Source organism: Zea mays, chromosome 2 (genome assembly GCF_902167145.1).
Source record: "Zea mays cultivar B73 chromosome 2, Zm-B73-REFERENCE-NAM-5.0, whole genome shotgun sequence".
In the NCBI taxonomy this organism is placed as follows: Eukaryota; Viridiplantae; Streptophyta; class Magnoliopsida; order Poales; family Poaceae; genus Zea; species Zea mays.
In genome coordinates, this window is record NC_050097.1 from 7,660,011 (window position 1) to 7,680,482 (window position 20,472).

The 20,472-nt window shown below is 51.1% G+C and overlaps 1 protein-coding gene across 13 annotated transcripts; it reads left to right on the forward strand.

The window, feature by feature from the left end:
* The first annotated feature begins 2,419 nt into the window (after positions 1–2,419).
* On the forward strand, positions 2,420–15,090 carry LOC103648371 (G-type lectin S-receptor-like serine/threonine-protein kinase B120). Of its 13 annotated transcripts, XR_004856096.1 has the most exons (8): positions 2,625–4,069; positions 4,157–4,332; positions 4,421–4,631; positions 4,711–4,948; positions 5,060–5,210; positions 5,294–5,350; positions 6,362–6,480; positions 6,596–7,036. XR_004856096.1 is itself a non-coding variant. In XM_035965160.1 (7 exons), exons 1-7 carry the CDS (start codon positions 4,015–4,017, stop codon positions 14,987–14,989), a joined length of 1,152 nt encoding a protein of 383 aa, XP_035821053.1. In that variant the 5' UTR covers positions 2,625–4,014; the 3' UTR covers positions 14,990–15,090. The 13 variants fall into 13 exon arrangements, 9 of the variants coding, with proteins under 9 accessions (XP_035821051.1, XP_035821053.1, XP_035821052.1 ...); XR_004856095.1 differs by lacking the exon at positions 6,596–7,036 and adding an exon at positions 7,769–7,857 and having other exon boundaries at positions 2,625–4,332; XR_004856094.1 differs by having other exon boundaries at positions 2,625–4,332.
* The last annotated feature ends 5,382 nt before the right edge of the window (positions 15,091–20,472 follow it).

The following is a 20,472-nucleotide window of genomic DNA, read 5'->3' on the forward strand; positions in this document are numbered from 1 at the left end:
CAAATGAGTTTGCGGTATGACCGTATTTATACGCCCAGTGCGCTGAAAATTGAAAGACCCCGCTTGTCAGTGAATGTTGCTATTCTAGCAAAGGGAAGGTGTTTTTTCGGACCTTCGGCGTAAAGCCTTCGTCCATATCGCAATTTAAATTTATTGTTTTAAACAAATTAATATTGCGAGGGGCTACTGTTGGGGGCCTTCGGCTTACGAAGGTCCTCAAAAACAGGATTTAACAGTATTTCTGGAGTTTAATGTGTGAACAGGTATCTTCGGACTCAAATCGGTATCACAGCAGACCAGAATAATACGAAGGTTGATACAGCGCCGAAGGTGTGAGCAGGAAAGCTTCGGCATGATAGCAACAAAATGAAACCGACTTAAAGATGAAAAGGCTATTCAGACCTCGATAGATTACAATAGAATTATTATCAAATGTAAAGGGCATGAATGTAATTTTGCATAGGCTGTGACCTGTGCCTATAAATAGGTGAACAGTACCCCCGTACTGGGGGGGCTGATTGGGCATTCACTTTTGCGTCACGCTTGTACTTTCATCTCCTTCAAGTTGAAGCATTTGAGAACAAGTCCCCAACAGGATGGCTTCCCGGGATCCAGCATCCTGCGCAACTCATCGACAACGGCCTGCAGACACACAACAGAGAAATCAGCCCTCCATCGGGCTCCATTTCCTGTGGCTCATCCACACCTGACAGGCTGACACTGCTAAAAAGCAGGGTCCCAAAACAATGCTAGAGAGTCCTAGCGATTAGCGTGGACTGTAACGATGGCGGTTAGCGGTCACGGCGGTCGATCAGTGCTCCAGCCAGGTCCCGAGTCGACTCGGCGGCGGCTAGACCTTGTAGATGATGAGGAAGCAAGGGAGCACGCCGCGGCTGTCGAGGACCACCAGCTCGTCGTCGCCCATGTCCATGGAGTCGTACGCAGAAGGCGGAGAGCATTGCGTAGAGGCCGGCAATGGCGTAGGACACGACGAGGCCAGGCCCCGCGTAGAGGCGGGCGGCGCGGCCTGTGGTCACGAACATGCTGGCGCCCACCATGTCGCCGAGCCCGAGCCCCACCAGGTCCCACCAGGCTGCGCGCATGGCGGCGGGGGTTGGGGCGGGACGCGGGTGGTTGTTGGGGGGCATGGCTGCGCGCATGGCCGGGTGCCCGTGGCGGCGGGTGCGGCTGCGAGAGCGAGAGCGAGAGCGAGGCAATCGGACGGTCGAGATGGAGGCGGGGGTATGGTTGTGCCTAGTCTACACTATTGCCTTAAGGATTAGTAGAGATTTTGGACATGCCAAATACTTGCTATAAACAAGTGTTTGATTTTGCTATTCACAATTATTACCGCATCTGCTAAAAGGCATGCCTGTACGGGGGCTCATCATTGGCTGCCAAAAGGCAGCAGGGTAGGGCAGCCCCGTCGGTAGGGAACTTCTAGGAATCTGGTTGGCAGGGATCCCTGGGCCCTGTCTACCAAAGGAGGCCCGCCTTAGGCTCTGTTTGTTTTGTGTCAATTCATAGGGATTGAGGGGGATTAAATCCCCTATAAGTCAAAATCCTCTCCAATCCCTTCCAATCCCCTTCAATCCCTATGATTTTGGGATCAAACGAACATGGCCTTAGGGTTCGTTTGGGAGCCTTAAATCCGGCGAGGTTTCTGGCCAAAACACGGGTTGCCCAGCTCCTCGGTGTGGAAACACCGGTGTGGCTACGCCTGCATTTGGAAGCCCGGGGAATGTCTAACCTGGTTCGGGCTAGTTTTGGCGGGGAGAAAAAATACGCCTATGAAGGCCGGGCACGCCCGTCTCCCGAGTCCCGACTCAAACTCTTCAGTCTTTGCATCTGCTTACCTCTCTTTCTCCATTCAGAAAATATATTTTCCATTCTAAGAATAATAAATAATTGCAGTATGAAACTAGTTGTAATACTGTGAAGTAGCTGCTAAAATCACCGGTTCGTTTGCAGGTTTGGAGCTTTATCTTTGATGTGTTTTCAAAGCTCTGCTCGTCCTCTACCAAAACATTGAGATGTGTGTTGTTCACGATTGACTAATTGATTTCTCTGATGCCCAATTTGATCAGAAATTCTTGTGGTGCCGTGCAAGTCCAGAGTTTCCTATTCATTTGATTCCCGTGCATTTCCAGCTAGCCGGAAGTATCTTTGTAGATTGATGTGGTACTAGTACTAGACTAGTAGCACGATCTGTCGTAATGCTGAATAATCCATAAGCCAATGCTTTTCTTGGTGTGCTGAATAATCCACTGATGGCAGCCTGTGCTAGAATGACAGGTTTGACCTATGGGGCAGCGAGTGTCAGCATCAGCTACTTGTCCACACACACACATCTTGGATTTGTTTGGTGCATCGAATCTCCAAATTTGATGGTCATGCTATTAGCCTATGTTTCTACATACGACAGCTTCATCAGTGGTCCAGATTATTCCTCCTTTCCCATCTAATAAATTTGACAACTGACAAGAGCAGCATCTGAGTTGGAGGGATAGAAAAATCTCAGCATCTGCGCCATTTTCTACTACTTATCCTTGGGGTTGAACTGTCTAACGGTTCTACCATTGTGCTATCTCCTTTGTTTGTCTTCTCCACAACCATATATACACCAACTTGCCAAGGAAGGCTTCATGGCCATGGCTTACCTCCCCGTTTTCGTCTTCCTGTTCATGGTTGTCTTATGCCAATCCGATGACAGGCTAACACCTGCAAAGCCACTCTTGCCCAACGAGGTGCTCATCTCAGGCGGTGGTGTCTTTGCTCTTGGCTTCTTCTCCCTGAAGAACTCTTCAAGGTCTTATGTCGGCATATGGTACAACAACATTCCCGAGCGCACATACGTGTGGATTGCCAACCGCGACAACCCAATTACCACCAATGTGCCTGGGAAGCTAGTTTTTACCAACAGTTCTGACCTTGTCTTGTTAGACTCCACAGGCCGCACCATCTGGACGACGACAAACAACTATACCGCAGGAGGAGGCGGTGAAACTGCTTCCATCCTGCTCGACTCGGGGAACTTGGTTATCCGGTTGCCAAATGGCACCGACATATGGGAGAGCTTCAGTTACCCGACTGACACAATTGTCCCCAATGTAAATTTTTCACTGAACGTAGCTTCCAGCGCTACGCTCCTTGTTGCCTGGAAGGGACCTGATGACCCATCCAGTAGTGATTTCTCCATGGGTGGCGACCCTAGCTCAGGTCTCCAGATTATCGTTTGGAATGGGACACAGCCATACTGGAGAAGAGCCGCATGGGGTGGTGAACTGGTGCACGGCATATTCCAAAACAACACAAGCTTCATGATGTACCAGACAGTTGTCGATACAGGAGACGGGTATTACATGCAATTGACTGTGCCTGATGGCTCACCTAGCATACGCTTAACTTTGGATTACACAGGCATGTCCACTTTCCGAAGATGGAACAACAACACGTCTTCGTGGAAAATCTTTAGCCAATTCCCCTATCCATCATGTGACAGGTATGCCTCTTGTGGCCCATTTGGCTACTGCGATGACACAGTACCTGTTCCTGCATGCAAGTGCCTTGATGGTTTTGAGCCCAATGGTCTTGATTCTTCCAAAGGATGTCGGAGAAAGGATGAGCTGAAATGTGGTGACGGAGATAGTTTCTTCACCTTGCCCAGCATGAAGACTCCTGACAAGTTCTTATACATCAAGAACAGAAGCCTTGACCAATGCGCTGCAGAGTGCAGGGACAACTGCTCATGCACAGCGTATGCTTATGCTAACCTGCAAAATGTTGACACCACGATTGACACGACAAGGTGCTTGGTCTCAATCATGCACAGCGTAATTGATGCTGCAGTGACACTTGCCTGTAATTGATGCTGCCTCAATCGGTCTCAATTCTAGGCAAAGACCATCCAATGTGTGGTGATAGATTTTTGACAGTGTTATTCTCTTTGTGGACTACATTTGTGCAGTTAGTAAGAATAAGAAGAGTACCACATTGAAGATTGTACTCCCGATTATGGCTGGTTTGATTCTTCTAATAACATGCACATGGCTTGTATTCAAGCCAAAAGGTAGGACACTACTTCATTTTTCAGAGTGCAGTGTTAATGAGGTACTCATAAAAACGAGACTGATATCAATGTGTCCGTTCCTGCCAGACAAACACAAAAGCAAGAAAAGTCAGTACACACTGCAACACTCGGATGCTTCCAACAGGTTTGAGAACGAAAATTTGGAATTTCCATCAATTGCCTTAGAAGACATCATCGTTGCGACAAACGACTTCTCTGATTTTAACATGCTTGGAAAAGGTGGATTCGGAAAAGTTTACAAGGTAAATAAAAGTTTTAGCTTGATAGTTTCAGTAGAAGAAATATTGTAGCACTTATCTGGATAAATCGACAAACGGTTTCCTCATCTAGGCAATGTTGGAAGGTGGCAAGGAAGTAGCTGTCAAAAGGCTCAGTAAAGGCTCTACACAGGGGGTCGAGGAATTTAGAAATGAAGTAGTTCTGATTGCTAAACTGCAGCACAGAAACTTAGTTAGACTTCTTGATTGCTGCATTCATAAAGATGAGAAGTTACTGATATATGAATACTTACCAAACAAAAGCTTGGACGCCTTCCTTTTTGGTACGTTCTGACTTCATTTCACATATTACGAAACAATTTTAGACTAACTGAAATTGTGACTCACAATACATTCATGAAGATGCTACAAGGAAATCTTTGCTTGATTGGCCATCCCGTTTCAAAATAATTAAAGGTGTAGCACGAGGACTTCTTTATCTCCACCAGGATTCAAGATTAACGATAATTCATAGAGATCTCAAAGCAAGCAACATCTTGTTAGACACAGAAATGAGTCCCAAGATATCGGATTTCGGTATGGCGAGGATTTTTGGTGGAAATGAGCAACATGCAAACACTACTCGAGTTGTTGGAACATAGTAAGTAATTCGTCCACAAGCCAAAGTTTAACATGGTAAATATGTATGTGTAGTTTAACTAATTCAAACTGTACATTCCATTTCTTTTCTTCTTGGAAATGGTTCAAACAGTGGTTACATGTCTCCTGAATATGCTATGGAAGGCTCATTCTCTGTCAAGTCTGACACCTATAGCTTTGGTGTTCTACTACTGGAGATTGTAAGCGGCTTAAAGATTGGCTCACCCCATCTGATAATGGACTATCCAAATCTCATTGCTTATGTAAGTACAAAGGAATTCCGGACTATTGAACAGCTCAAAAACACTTTTGGTGACTTGACCAGAACTTAGTTTCATTGGTTCAGGCATGGAGCTTATGGGAAGGTGGAAATGCAAGGGAATTGGTGGACTCGTCGGTTCTGGTGAGTTGTCCACTTCAGGAAGCTGTACGATGCATCCACTTGGGTCTTTTATGTGTCCAAGACAGTCCAAATGCGAGGCCGCTCATGTCATCCATTGTGTTCATGCTAGAAAATGAAACAGCCCCGGTTCCTACCCCAAAAAGACCTGTATATTTTACTACTAGGAATTATGAAACTAATCAGTCAGATCAATACATGCGAAGATCGCTGAATAACATGAGTATCACAACTCTAGAGGGGCGTTAAATGTTTAGTTTCATTGTTCGCTATTTTGGTAAACTTTTGTTTAATGTGTGCCATTAAACAATTACATTAGGTTTGTATTAATACAATTACGCTAGCCGTTCAGGTTTGTACATAGAAAATGTTCCATTAAATCTGTTGTACACCATCGGTTCGGTGGGTTGTATTGATATATTCTCGAGACTGTAAAGTTCACTAGTTTTTACAACTGGTTCCGCATGTCAAATGTCGGTTATCTATCTGATCATGTGTGCATAACTCAGTAGTCCTCTGATGTTGCTTTACATGTAAGAATTTCCTGCTTCTTGGATTTATCTGGCAGTCAATGAGTGTGAAACCTTGAACCGATGGCTCCTATCACAAGAAAAGCTGGTGAAAATTTATTCGTTCTCTCTGAATCTGCAAGCAACCATCATCGTTTTTACTGCTACACAGCTTATTACGAAGAAATGACCATTGTATGTTCTTTTATCATAATATTGATTACACAGTTTCCATAAAAAACAACAAAACAAAGGTACTCAATAATACCTAAAAGGCTATTTGCTGAATGCCAGATTGAGCTTCATAAGATTGGGTGTTATCCAAGTAGGACAGGGCCAGTTGAACCAAATTTGAGACACAATTTCCTTCTTGACACTATTTTCCAAGTCTATAACTCCCATATCATGTGTGTGTGGTTTAACTAATTCAAGCTGTACATTCTATTTCTTTTCTTATCTGAAATGGTTCACCGTGCATACATGTCTCCTGAATATGCTATGGAAGGCTCATTCTCTGTCAAGTCTGACACCTATAGCTTTGGTGTTCTACTACTGGAGATTGTAATCAGCTTAAAGATTGGCTCACCCCATCTGATAATGGACCATCTAAACCTCATTACTTATGTAAGTACAGAGGAATTCCTGACTATTGAACAACTCAAAAACACTCTTTTGGTGACTTGACTAGAACTTTTTTTTTTGAAACAAACTTGACTAGAACTTAGTTTCATTGGTTCAGACGAGTTTATGGGAAGATGGAAATGCAAGGGAATTGGTGCACTCGTCGGTTTTGGAGAGTTGTCCAGCTGTACGATGTATTCACTTGGGTCTTTTATGCGTCCAAGACAGTCCAAATGCGAGGCCGCTCATGCCATCCGTTGTGTTCATGCTAGCAAATGAAACAGCCCCACTTCCTACCCCAAATAAACCTATATATTTTACTACTAGGAATTATGAAACTGGTCAGTCAAGTCAATACACGCGCGAAGATCGCTGAATAACATGAGCATCACAATTCTAGAGGGGCGTTAAATGTTTAGTTTCATTGTCCGTTATTTTGGTAAACTTCTTTAATGTGTGCCGTTGTACAATTACACTAGCTGTTTAGGTTTGTACATAGAAAACGTTCCATTGAATATGTTGTACACCATCGGTGGATTGTATTAATATATTCTCGAGACGGTAAAGTTCACTAGTTTTTACCTGTTTCCGCATGTCAAATGGAACGACTATCTACTCCTTGGATTTAATTATCTGGCAGTCAATGAGAGCTAGTTTAGAAACTCAAATCTCCTCCTGGATTGGAGGAGATTTAGGTAGAAATAAACTAATGTCTCCCTCGTTCCCTTCAATCCCGAAGGGGCAAACTAGCCTAAGTGTGGAACCCTAAATCGTTCTCTCTGAATCTGCAAGCAATCATTATCGTTTTTACTGCTACACATCTTATTAGGAAGAAATGACCATTATATGGCATACAATTCTTTTATCATAATATCGATTACACCGTTTTCGATAAAAAAATAACAAAACAAATGTACTCAATAATAATACCTAAAAAGCTATCTGTTGAATGCCTGATTCAGCTTCATAAGATTGAGTGTTATCCAAGTGGGACAGGGTCAGTTGGACCAAATTTGAGAGACAATTTCCTTCTTGACACTATTTTCCAAGTCCATAACTCCCATATCACGCATGTCGTTTTTAATAAAACAGTCAATTCTTTATGATCGTCAGTGAAGTATGCATGATTTGACTTGTCCTGGATGTGCTTGAGCACTAAGGCAAAGTGAATCGTTGTGGCCAAGAAATAAAACACTATGACAATGCAACCTGTTTATTTCCACTCGTTGCTTTGCTTCCAAGTCCACTTTATGCACTTGTATTTTTAAGTTTTCTGCCACTAATTTTTCAGGGACCCACGGCGGAGCATTGGGTGAACGTCAATAGTCCTCCAAACATGCAGCAAATCACCCCATGGAGCCTGAATAATGTACATGGTTTCACATACAGGATACTTGAGCCGGTACATAATTACTATCATTTTAACAAGGGATGCGGTAAGATCAAACACATCAATTTCTCCAAAGTAATTCACTGCATACAAAAGACCATCCACATATGTGTAGTCTTTATATTCGCGACCTTGTCCAACCCAGGTCCACTTGTCATCTCCCGGTCGTGCAAACGAAAGCTGTGAATATGGCTTGTGAATAAGAACCACGATGTAGCTTCCAGTGGTGGATGGATCAGGAAACACAAATGCCTTGAAGTAGAGCTCATCGCACAGATCGCTGAGATCAAACAGCTCGGGTGGTGTCTCATATGGCAACTCGTACATATGGATCGTACCTGATGCATCAAAGACGGGCTTCACATGCTCTATGGTAATCACAAAGGGAAGTGCAACCTATTCTCCAGTTATGGGATTCACAAGGTGCAGCTCAGACCTCTCATCTGCAGTAATCAACCAACCATTGGAGGACCCGATCAGTAACCTACTGCGGATGGGTGGCTCCGGTAGAGTTAACTTGTAGGACCTATTTTCCTTGAGCCTGTATAGATACCCTACGTTGCTACCGGCAGATTCACAAGTGTAGAACAGGCATGGTGTCTGGGGTTGCTTGTATTGCCCTAGGTCGAGCAAGCATTTGTAGGTAGCATGCCATGACGAGCAAACCGAGCCTGCTCGAATGAGGTCAGGGACCTCAAGTGTACCAAAGATGTCCATCAACACATCCTGTGGCAGCTCAGGCAATGCAGCAGCATCCAATTCCATCACACCTTCCTTTCGAAATTTCTTTAGCAAAATACCAGGAAGACCGAGCAGCTTAGGCAAGATTCTCGAGAGTAGTAGACTCCACAGCTGTTTTGGTTGCATAGTCACCGCACCACACGACCTGCTAGCCTTGCTAAAGGTCGCCATTGGAGGAGCAGATCTGCAAAATTCACGCTTGGAACGTGAACAGGAATAGTACTGACGCAAAGCTGCAAATCTGGATGGAGGATAATACTTACAAAATTCACGTTCCTAATTCCAGGAAGTTGAGATCGATCAAAAAGTTTCTGCAAACACCAAACAGAAAATTAGCATTCACCGGCGAGGTTTCCTGGTTGATCGCAGATGAGAGTACAGCGAAGGGGATATAGGGGAGCCTAAGTTTTGGTCGTCCGTTCCTCTTTATAGATTAGAGCCTCCTTTATTTTCTCAACGAACTAATAAAGGATAAAACCTTCCTGATTTTCTCAACAACCAAGCAAATAACTGAATCAATCTAATAAACCGAGCAACTAACTTAATCAATTCTGCCAAACGGACTAACCTTCAGCAGTTCAGCCTTATTCCTACGGTTTACATCATCCAAGTCATCTGGTATAATAGGTGTTAGACTACCCGTCTAGGGTTTGTGTTATTCCCTGTGTAATGACCGTTATACCCCTGTGTAATGGGCCTTGGCCCAGTTACTCTCTCTATTTAATATCACTCCCAACCCCTGATTAGGGTATGGGTTCCTATTCTAACATGGTATCTTCAGTCTAGGTTAGGTCTCTGTTTTCCTCCCAGCCGCCAGGGGGTCTTCCACCCTACAGCCGCCGCCAGGGGGTTTCCCCTCCCTGCAGCCACCGCCGGCCAGCCCCCAACCTCCTCCCGCCGCCGGCCCCCCCCCACCCCTCAGCCGCCGGCCCCTCCCCCCCTCCCACCTCCTCCCCTTCTCCCCACCGCCGGATCCGAGCCGCCCCCGGCACTGCTGCCCCCATGGACGCCGGCCGCCTCTCCTACACGGCCGCCGCCGCTGCGCCGGCCCCTGGCGCGGGCCCCGCCGCCGCTGTCGCTCCCGGCACGGACCCGGCCGCCGCTGCTGCTCCTGGCGCGAGCCGGGCCGCCGCCACGCCTGGAGCGGGCCTGGCCGCAGGAGCCGCTCGCCTGGCCTTCACCACCGCCCCCCTGAGCGCGGCCTCCACCCTGCACGCCGGCCTCGCCTCTCCCACAGCCGTCGGACCTCCCCTGCCCAGTCTCACTGCCCCCCGCAGCGAGCACACTGGTGGCAGTGCCCCGTACATCGACGGCCTCGGGCCCCTCCGTGATGCCACTCCCATGGCCCTGCGCCGTGGCTCTCCGCCGGGGTTTCCCACCATACCGGCACCCGCCGAGCACAACCCCTCACTCGTCGCCGCCCTCGCTACGATCCAGGCCGCTGTGGCTGCCTCACGGGAGCGTGAGCGCGCCACGTCCCTCGCCCTGGAGCACGAACGTGCCCTGGGCGCCGCTCTGACCACCCAGATGGCCACCGCGCAGCGCCTCCTCCTCGGCCGCCCGCCGGTCGCTCGTGAGGACCCCCCGGCGATTCCTGAGGCCATCCCCGCCACTGGCCTCGACGTCGACCACATTGGTGCTCTCCACGCTCAAGCCGCCGGACTTCACAATATCCGGGCCCTCGTGTCTGTGGTGTTGGACCCGGCGTCCTCCCACTACCCCCGTTGGCGAGGACAGGTCCTCCTCACACTGCGGCGGTATGCCCTCGCCGATCACGTCCTCGACGACCTCGACGCTCCGCCGACTCCCTCCTGGTGCCTCATGGACAGTGTCGTCCTCTCGTGGCTCCACGGCACCATCACCGTTGAGCTACAGGACATCATCCGCGACCAGGCGGACACGGCTCGTCAGGCGTGGCTCGCTCTCGAGGACCAGTTCCTCGGGAACCGGGACGCGCGGGCACTCCACCTCGACGCCCAGTTTCACCTGTTCTCTCAGGGGGACCTCTCCGTGGGAGAGTACTGCCGCCAGATGAAGGGCCTGGCTGACTCTCTCCGCGATCTCGGCGAGCCCGTTGCCGATCGTACCCTGGTGCTGAACCTCCTGCGTGGCCTCAGCCCCCGCTACGGCCACCTGAAGGCTCTCATCAAGAGGAGCGTGCCCTTCCCCACCTTCCACGCCGTGCGTAACGAGCTTCTCCTCGAGGAGCTCACCATGGCGAATGAGGCACCCACTCCTGCCTCGGCCCTCTACAGCGCTCCCACCAGTGGTCAGCCGCCTTCAGGGGGCCAGGCCACCCGTCCTCCGTCGACTGGGGCTCCCACCCGCCCTACTCCTGCCGTCCCGGCGGCCCCTCGTCCGACTTCCACGACCGACGGGGGTCGTCGCTCCCGCAAGGGCGGCCGTGGGAGCGGTGGCTCCTCTCGTGGTGGTCCCTCCGGCTGGGGTGGCGGCCACGCGTGGCCGTCATTCTACAACCCCTGGACCGGGACCATCGCCATGTGGCCGGGCCAGGCACCGAGTACCCCCCGTCCTCCGGCACCAGCCCTCCTGACTACACCTCACTACGGCGCACCTCCTTATGGTGTTCCCGTCGTGCCCCAGGCTCCGCCCGCGCTCCTGCCCCCGGGGACCCCCACCTCGACGCCTTGGTCCCCGCCGGCCGGTGGTTGGGACAGCGCCTCCCTCGCTGCTGCCTTCAGCACCATGGCGATGACCCCACCCCCCTCCGACTGGGTGATCGACTCCGGTGCCTCGTACCACACCACTTCCACGGCAGGCACGCTCTCTCGCTCTCATCCCCCCTCCCCTCTCACCCATCCTCGATCGTCGTTGGAAACGGTTCCACTCTGCCAGTCACCTCAGTAGGTGCCTCGGTTCTCCCTGGGCCGTTTTACCTCAACGATGTTCTCGTAGCTCCCCACATCACCCACAATCTTCTTTCTGTTCGTCGATTCACCACTGACAACTCCTGTTCCATTGAGTTTGACCCCTCTGGTTTTTCTGTGAAGGATCTGGCCACCAGGACCCTTCTCGCCCGCTGTGACAGCTCGGGGCCTCTCTACACGCTCCAGCCCTCCACCGCCCGCGTGTCTCCACCTCCTGCCCTGGTCTCCACCACCTCCTCCACCACATGGCATCGACGTCTCGGACATCCTGGACCCGACGTCATGACCAAGATTACCAGTAGTCTCGATCTTTTATGTAGTAGGGGACATTTTGAGGGTCTCTGTCATGCTTGTCAGTTAGGCCGACATACTCGTCTCCTATTTACTACTTCTTCTTCTCGGGCTGAGCAGGCTTTTGATCTGGTTCATTGTGACCTTTGGACCTCCCCTGTACTCAGTCTTTCTGGTTATAAATATTATCTGGTGATTTTGGATGATTTTTCCCATTTTCTCTGGACCTTCCCGCTTCGGTTGAAGTCGGACACATTCACCACCCTCACACACTTCTTCACCTGGGTATCCACTCAGTTTCGTCGCCCGGTCCGTGCTCTGCAGTGTGACAATGGCCGCGAGTTCGATAACAACGCCTCTCGCTCCTTCCTCACTCATGGCGTTCAGCTGCGTCTCTCGTGCCCCTACACTTCTGCCCAGAACGGCCGAGCCGAACGCATGATCCGCACCACCACTAATATGCTCCGCTGTCTCCTCTTCCAGGCGTCTCTCCCTGCCAGCTACTGGGCAGAGGCCCTGCATACTGCCACCCACCTCCTCAACCGTCTTCCCTCGAAGGCGGTACGCCACCCTACCCCCCACTTCGCCCTTTACGGCACAACCCCTTCCTATGACCACCTTCGCGTGTTCGGCTGTGCCTGCTACCCTAACACTTCCGTTACCGCTCCACATAAGCTTTCTCCTCGCTCCACCCGCTGTCTATTCCTTGGCTACTCCCCTGACCACAAGGGGTACCGGTGTCTGGACCTCACCTCCCACCGCATCATCATCTCTCGTCATGTCGTCTTTGACGAAGATGTGTTTCCCCTTGCTGGCTCCACCCCACCCACCGATCTTGACTCCCTCCTCGAGTCCGATCCGATTCCTCCCCCACCTTCGGCTCCCCGTCTTGCGCCGTTACCTGCTCCTCGTGCGGCCCCCACGACCTCTTCCGCGCCACGCGCGGCCCCGTCGACCCCGCCTGCGCCACGCGCGGCCCCGTCGACCCCGCCTGCGCCACGCGCGGCCCCGTCGGTCCTGCCTGCGCCACGCGCGGCCCCGTCAACCCCACCTGCGCCACGCACGGCCCCGTCGACCCCGCCTGCGCCACGCGCGGCCCCGACGATCATGCCTGCGCCACGCGCGGCCCCGTCGACCCCGCCTGCGCCACGCGCGGCCCCGTCGACTCCGGCTCGATTCGCCAACCCCGCCCTCGTCTACCATCGCCGCGGCCACGCCACTACCTCCGCGCCCCCCGACGCGGGCCCATCGACGAGCGCGGCCCGATTCGCCAACCCCGCCGTCGTCTATCACCGCCGTGAGCCGGCCCCTCCAGCCGCTCCCGACGTTCCGGTGGCTCACTCCGAGTCGTCCGTATACCACCCGGTCGCCATCCATCGCGACCCCGGGCACGTCCACCCGATGGTGACTCGACGCGCTGCTGCCGTTCTCCGCCCCGTCGACCGGCTCATCCTGGCAGCCGCTACGACCAGCACTCCACCCGACGCTTCCCCGGTACCCTCCTCCGTTCGCACTGCCCTCGCCGACCCACACTGGCGTCGCGCTATGGAGGAGGAGTACGCGGCCCTCTTGGCCAACCACACTTGGGACCTGGTGCCGCGTCCACCAGGCACCAACGTGGTCACCGGCAAGTGGCTATTTCGCCACAAGCTGACCTCGGACGGCTCCCTCGACCGCTACAAGGCCCGTTGGGTCCTTCGGGGCTTCACCCAGCGCCCCGGAGTGGACTACGACGAGACCTTCAGCCCTGTCGTCAAGTTCGCCACTGTTCGCGCCGTCCTCTCCCTCGCCCTCTCCCGCGACTGGGCGATCCATCAGCTCGATGTCAAGAATGCCTTCCTCCATGGCACCCTGACGGAGACTGTCTACTGCAGCCAGCCCACCGGCTTCGTCGACGCTGACCGTCCGGACCTGGTTTGCCGGCTGAACCGATCCCTGTACGGCCTCAAGCAGGCGCCACGGGCTTGGTACAGCCGCTTCGCCTCCTACCTGGCCTCCGTCGGCTTCGTCGAGGCCAAGTCGGACACGTCCCTGTTCATCTACCGGCGCGGCGATGACACCGTCTACCTCCTGCTCTACGTCGACGACATTGTGCTCACGGCATCCACCGCCGACCTCCTTCACCGCACGATCGTCGCCCTTCAGCGGGAGTTCGCGATGAAGGACCTGGGGCCCCTCCACCACTTCCTCGGCATCACCGCCGAACGTCGGCCTCAGGGTCTCTTCCTCCACCAGCGCCAGTACGCCATCGACATCCTGGAGCGGGCTGGCATGTCTGACTGCAAGCCCTGCTCCACGCCTGTCGACACTCAGGCGAAGCTCTCTGAGGACGACGGGCCTCCGGTCGCCGACGCGACGTCCTACCGGAGCCTCACCGGCGCGCTCCAGTACCTCACGTTCTCCAGGCCCGACATCGCTTACGCCGTCCAGCAGGTGTGCCTGCATATGCACACTCCGCGGGAGCCCCATCTCACTGCGCTCAAGCGGATTCTACGCTACCTCCGCGCCAACCTCGTCTCTTGGGCCGCCAAGAGGCAGCCCGTCGTCTCTCGCTCCAGCGCTGAGGCCGAGTACCGTGCCGTGGCCAACGGCGTGGCCGAGGCCTCCTGGCTGCGCCAGCTCCTCCACGAGCTTCACAGTCCCCTCCAGCGCGCCACCCTCGTCTACTGCGACAACGTCAGCGCGGTCTACCTCTCCACCAACCCCGTGCAACATCAGCGCACGAAGCATGTGGAGATCGACCTGCACTTCGTCCGCGAGCGTGTCGCTGCCGGTGACGTCCGCGTTCTCAGCGTCCCCACCACGCTTTAGTTCGCCGATATCTTCACCAAGGGGTTACCGTCGAGTGTCTTTTTAGACTTCCGATCCAGTCTCAACATCTGTACAGGATAGAGTTGTGACTGCGGGGGGTGTTAGACTACCCGTCTAGGGTTTGTGTTATTCCCTGTGTAATGACCGTTATACCCCTGTGTAATGGGCCTTGGCCCAGTTACTCTCTCTATTTAATATCACTCCCAACCCCTGATTAGGGTATGGGTTCCTATTCTAACAATAGGTTCTAATCCTAGCCACCGGTTCCAGCGACCCTCTCCCACCTCCGCGACAGCCAGCAACGCGCGGCCGCCCTTAGCTTTCATAATGAAACTGTTGTTGGTTGGTTGAATTTTCAGGTGGTAATATATGTTGGAAGCCTGTTGTATAACTTCAGCCATTGATTCCGTTGAAGCTAATGTCATGGAATAGAATTCTCACCACTTTGTTGTAGCAAAACAGAAATTTGATGAATGGATTCAACTAGTGTCATAGAATGGACCCAAAATCTATATTTTTTGTATCTAGTTAGTAACGTGTATTGTCACGTTGTGTCTCGGTGATCATGGTGTCTGTCTCAGCTCTACAGACGACTTGGGATCTTGATATTTTCCCTTTTTCACCTACTACTATGTTGCAATTTTGTTAACCAGTGCCACCATGCAAGTGCAGTATAGCAGCAGTGTGCTAGTAGTATGTCTCATTGTAATACGGCAGCAGTGTCAAGTGTCAACCCATGGGGCAGTCCACAAGCAGGACAAATTAGCCAAATGATAGCAGGGGCAGCCAGTCCCCACAGCGTGTCAGGGGACTACCCCGCCGGGTGGTAGCTTCCCGCTCCCGGGGTGGACTGCACATGCGGCGGAGCGGTGTCCGGTAGTTGGGCCACGCGGGAGTAAATGCTAGGTGGGCCGGAAGGTGAGCTTTTTTCTCTTTTTCATTCCTATTTCTCTTTCTTTCTATTTCAATTCTCTATTTTAAATTTCAAATTCAAATTCAAACGGGTTTTATATTCTAATTAGGGCTTGTTTGGATCCTTGTGCCAAACAGTTTGCCCACTAATTTTAGCACCTTAATCTACAAACATGTCGGCTAACAAATTGGCTAATTATTAGCCGGAGGGCTAGCAAACTGTTTGCCCGTTAACCATTTGGCTTTGCATAGATCGTATAAAGAGAAAAATACATCTATTAGCCAAGTCTCCAAACGGGCTATCGTTCAGTCTATCCCTACGGCTTAGATCATCCAAGTTGAAACGACATAATAGGTTCTAATCCTAGCCACTGGTTCCACGACAGACTGTCCAGCGACCCTCTCCCACCTCACGACAGCCAGCAACAGTGGTCGCCCTTAGCCCACAGCGGTGCCTACTGGCGATTTGCGACCCAACGCCCCCACGCTCTAAATCTTCGCTCAAAGGTGATACACCATGTGGGAACAGAGACGAACCTGTGGAGAGGGTTCTCACCGCGAATCCTGTCGCGCCATGGCCTAACCACGTCAATTAGAGGATCGGGTGGCAGTCTCCAACTCCAGCTTGCAATTCGTCGCGCACCGGCCACCCTTCTCGCTTAGCTATGCTCTGCGAACGTGCAACACGCTCCGAAGATCGGACTCCCCCACTTTTTGTGGACTAAGTGCCTGTCGGGGAGGAAATCTCCCCGGCCGGGTGGCGGATTGCACCCGCCCTAAATCCTAAAGAGAGGAGGGGCCTAAGCGTTTTGCTTGCTACGAGACTGGTGGATCAACACACGAGAGCACGCGAGGGTTTAGAGTGGTTCGGGCCGCCGGAGCGTAATACCCTACTCCATTGTGTGATGTATTGCTTGGGAGCTTGTATGAACTTGAGAGTGTCTGCCTAGAGTTGGGTCTGAGTCTGTAACGTCGCATGCCTCCCCTTTTATAATTGAAGGGGGGCATGCACAAAGGTACTGAGCCCGACACGTGGGCCTAGGGACATAGAGAATATAACACTTGGGACTATAAATATTTGCTGCCAGGGCAATCCTCTTGTGTCCTGTCGTCCGAGATCTGTGTATCTTCGGCGTGCAGGGGAAGCTTCTTGTAGAAGGGATAACACAGTGCGCTGCTTGACACGGGCGCACTGTTTGCCAGCAGACCCAGCAGGCACGCCGCCTGCTGGATGACCTTGACGCCGCCTGTCAGCGGATGGGACGGGACACATTAAATGCTGAGAGGGCACGTCGCTCGTCGCCCGTCAGCGCAGTGGCAGGCGGCGCGTCCTCTCCTTAATAAATGCATGGGCTACACGGCCTTACGTCAGGCTCGACCCGATGGCTTATGTCATGGGCCACAAGCAGCGTGCCTTCGCCTGCGCGGGGAGCGGAGAGCAAGGCCTGCACACGTGTCAGCACCGGACCCCTGCATACCCTAAGGTCCTTCTCGTTCCGGAACCCTACCGGGGTTCGGACCTACCGGGGGCTCTGGGCCTGTATGTATATAGGGGCCCGATGACCCTCTGTGGGGGTCCGGTCTTACTGAGGCATGGTGCCTTTTCTCTCCATGTGGCGTCCTTTGGCCCGCCCATTCGGTGGAGTTAGGCGCGGTCCTCCGCGCAGCCAGGAGGCGTCGCATGGGTGCGATGCCTTTATACTGTAGGAGAGGGTACCCCTGATTTAGGGTAACGACAGTGCCGATGAACAAATATCAGACCTAGACCCGCGTAGCGACAGTTCCGGGGCCGCCACATGTCCCAGAGGGGGATACGCTCAGGAGATGCGCCCACAAGTCCGGACTCCTTTAACGGGACTAATGACGTCAGATCCGTACCCGCGCAAGAGTAGGTCCAGGACCGCCACATGTCCGAGAGAGGAGACGCTCGAGAGGTGCGTCCATGAGCCTAGAGCCCTATTTGTGCCATTCCCGCGCTTCTTGACTCTCGGACCTCCTGCGAATAGGGCCTAGGTCCTCGATTCCTTTTGAGATTTCAATCCATTGCGTGATGCACCCAATGGGTGTATCCCTCGAGCTTCGAGCCGACTTGAGTAACAAACGACTTGAGGTCTCAGAAAAACTCACTTCACTGGATCATCCTGCTATCTTGACGCGTGGTTGTCCGGCTAATTGAAATCTAGTCGTCCTATTTATGCTTGAGGGAGGATCGACCGTTTGAGACCCGACCGACTGAAGCTTGATTCACTAAATGTGCTCATCAAAAGCTGTTGAGTATTGAGTTTGTCAACTGAAATTCAACCGATAGAGGTCTGGCTAAAATTTTTCGAAAAATCTGTCGTGGCACCCAATGGGTGTGTCCAGTGTCAGGTTTTGTTGTCTCTTCCATAATACAGTTTCTTGAGTGGACATAGAATAATGATGTGTGTTCGCCGCGTTATGCTAGGGATGTGCTGCTTCTTGTAAATCGGAACGACCCTTGGTTACTTGCGACTGCTTATTATATGGGTGGGAAGCGAAAGGGCACCCTCTCGTTTTTTAAATAGTTTGATCAGCTGTTGTGTGCTTCTTCATTAATCTTCACCTCTATCTCCTTGCTCCCTTCCAAACCAGAGAAAACTCCATTCTTCTAGCACCATGGTCGGCAACAGGAAACGCAAGAGGGCGCCCACACCTTCCTCTGAGTCCTTTGGTGACTTGGAGTACTTCGAGGAGGAGTACTTAGGCTCCGATGGTGGGACCTCCTTGACGCCTCCGCACTCGCCATCGAGCCCATCGTCGAAGAATACGACAACTCGATGGACCTCACCCCGAGCGAACGCGCCTTTATCAAGGCCATGGAGCGCCTAGGCCTCACCGGCTCTAACTAGGCGGAGGAGGAGGCATGTGTGGACAACGGTAAGGGGAGGGTGAAAGTTTCCTTTGCCCAGGAACAAGATTTGGATGTCGCCTAGAGGGGTGTGAATAGTCGAATGAAAAACTTAATCCAAAAAAACTAGAAATTCTTACTCTACTCGAAATAGGGTTGCAGCAGAAAGTAGTCTAGTAGATCAGAACGCAGCGGAGTACCAGTGTTTGTCTCTAAATTAAATCTGCACTTCAAGAACAACTTATACCAAAGATAAGCATAGAAATGCAAATCAAATCAACCAAAACAGAGAGACAGAGAACAACATAGAGCAAAGCACATAGGAGACACAAGGATTTATCTCGTGGTTCAACTAAGCCTAAAATTCTTGCCTACCTCCACGTTGTGGTGTCCCAACGAACAAGGGTTGCAGTCAACCCCTCTCAAGTGATCTAAATATCAAACTTGAGTGTCACGGTCTTCCTTATATCAAGCTCTATATCCCCGCAAGGATCTCCACAAGTTGGAGTCTCTTGCACACGTACAAATGAATGGGAGTATCAACTCCAAATCAGCACCAAGAGAAAGAGGATAGAAACACAACACAAAAGCTCAAGAACACAACACAAATTCACTTTGAAGAATCGACACAAAAACTCATAGATCTAGCGCTCGAATTGCTTTAGGATGTCTCACGGATGCGTAGAATTGAAGCGGTAGCTCTTTGGTGCTCTAGGGTTTCAGTTGTATGCCCTAAAAGGCCAGGGGTGCCTCCTTTATATAGCCCCAATCACTAGAGAGAAATTAGGGATATAATCTTGAAACCAATCTGCCCAGAGCTGGTTGAACTACCCCGAAGACCAGTTGAACCTCTTTTGACCAAAGCCAGATCCAGTTCAACTTGCCGGATCCCGGTTGAACCTTGGTACAATGCTGGTTGAACATGCCCCAAAGACCGATTGAACCTCTCTTGACTAGAGTCGAATCTAGTTCAAGTGACCAGTTCAACTTGCCTAACCCTGATTGAACCTGGGTACAAGGCCAGTTGAACCAAGGTTTTCTTCGTTTTGACTTGGACTTTTTCGAGAGCTTCCCTATGACTTAGATAAACATTGTTAGCACATAATAAAATGAACCAAGTGTTGGAAACTCACCTCCTTCTCAACTTTTAACAGCCTTTTGCTTCACCTCAAAATGAGCCCCAAATGACACTTTCTCTACAAACATGGTTAGAGAGCAAAACTAAAGTGCCATATGCATAGTAGAAGGTGTATGCAACTTAGGTAAATGCTCAAACCTTGCGTACTTAACTTTCTTCATCGTTTTGCCCTTTTTGACCTGTTTGAGGTCTGGGTTGGACCCCAAAACTCCAAGTCTCCACGACATGACCATTATAGATATCTATGAGCTCCAAGCTTCCAACACCCTGCAATGGTCACATAGAACATATCCAAACATAGGAACAACCCAAACTAAAGGTAAGAGTGAACTTAGCTCTTTTTGGGTTGCTTCCAGGTTCTGGCTTTGACACCTCTCCTCCTTCTAGTGACCTTGTCCCACTTCTTGAGCTTGATCTTGAGCCTTATGACTTACACCACGTAATCATAGGTATTACCTTATTAATTATAAGTCATGTCCTTAGGTAGTGATCCTTGATGCACCATAGCTCTTTTCAACTCAATCAACCTTGACTTTGCAAGCCTTTTTCTTCACCCTGGCTTTAGGTGCCTCGGTCTGCTTAACCTTCTCCCATGCACTCAGTACCTCAAAGTTCTTCTTGCCTCCATCCTTGGTTCGACCAATTGTCTCCAAACTATGTACATCGAGTTCCACTTAGTCAATGTCCATCATTCACTTAGCTTGTGATGTCCATTATCCATAGTCATCTCAGCCTTTGGACCATTACATTTGATCTAATATGTTGAACCATATAAGCTTTGCACTAAACACCTGTTCAACACTTAACACACATATCAGTCCTTTAATTGTATTGTCATCCAAACCACCAAAACACACAAGGGAGCTTTCAATATCCCCCTTTTTGGTGATTGATGACAACACAATTAAAGCTTACACAGACTTTAAAATTGAAGCACAATTTTGAATTCTAAGCT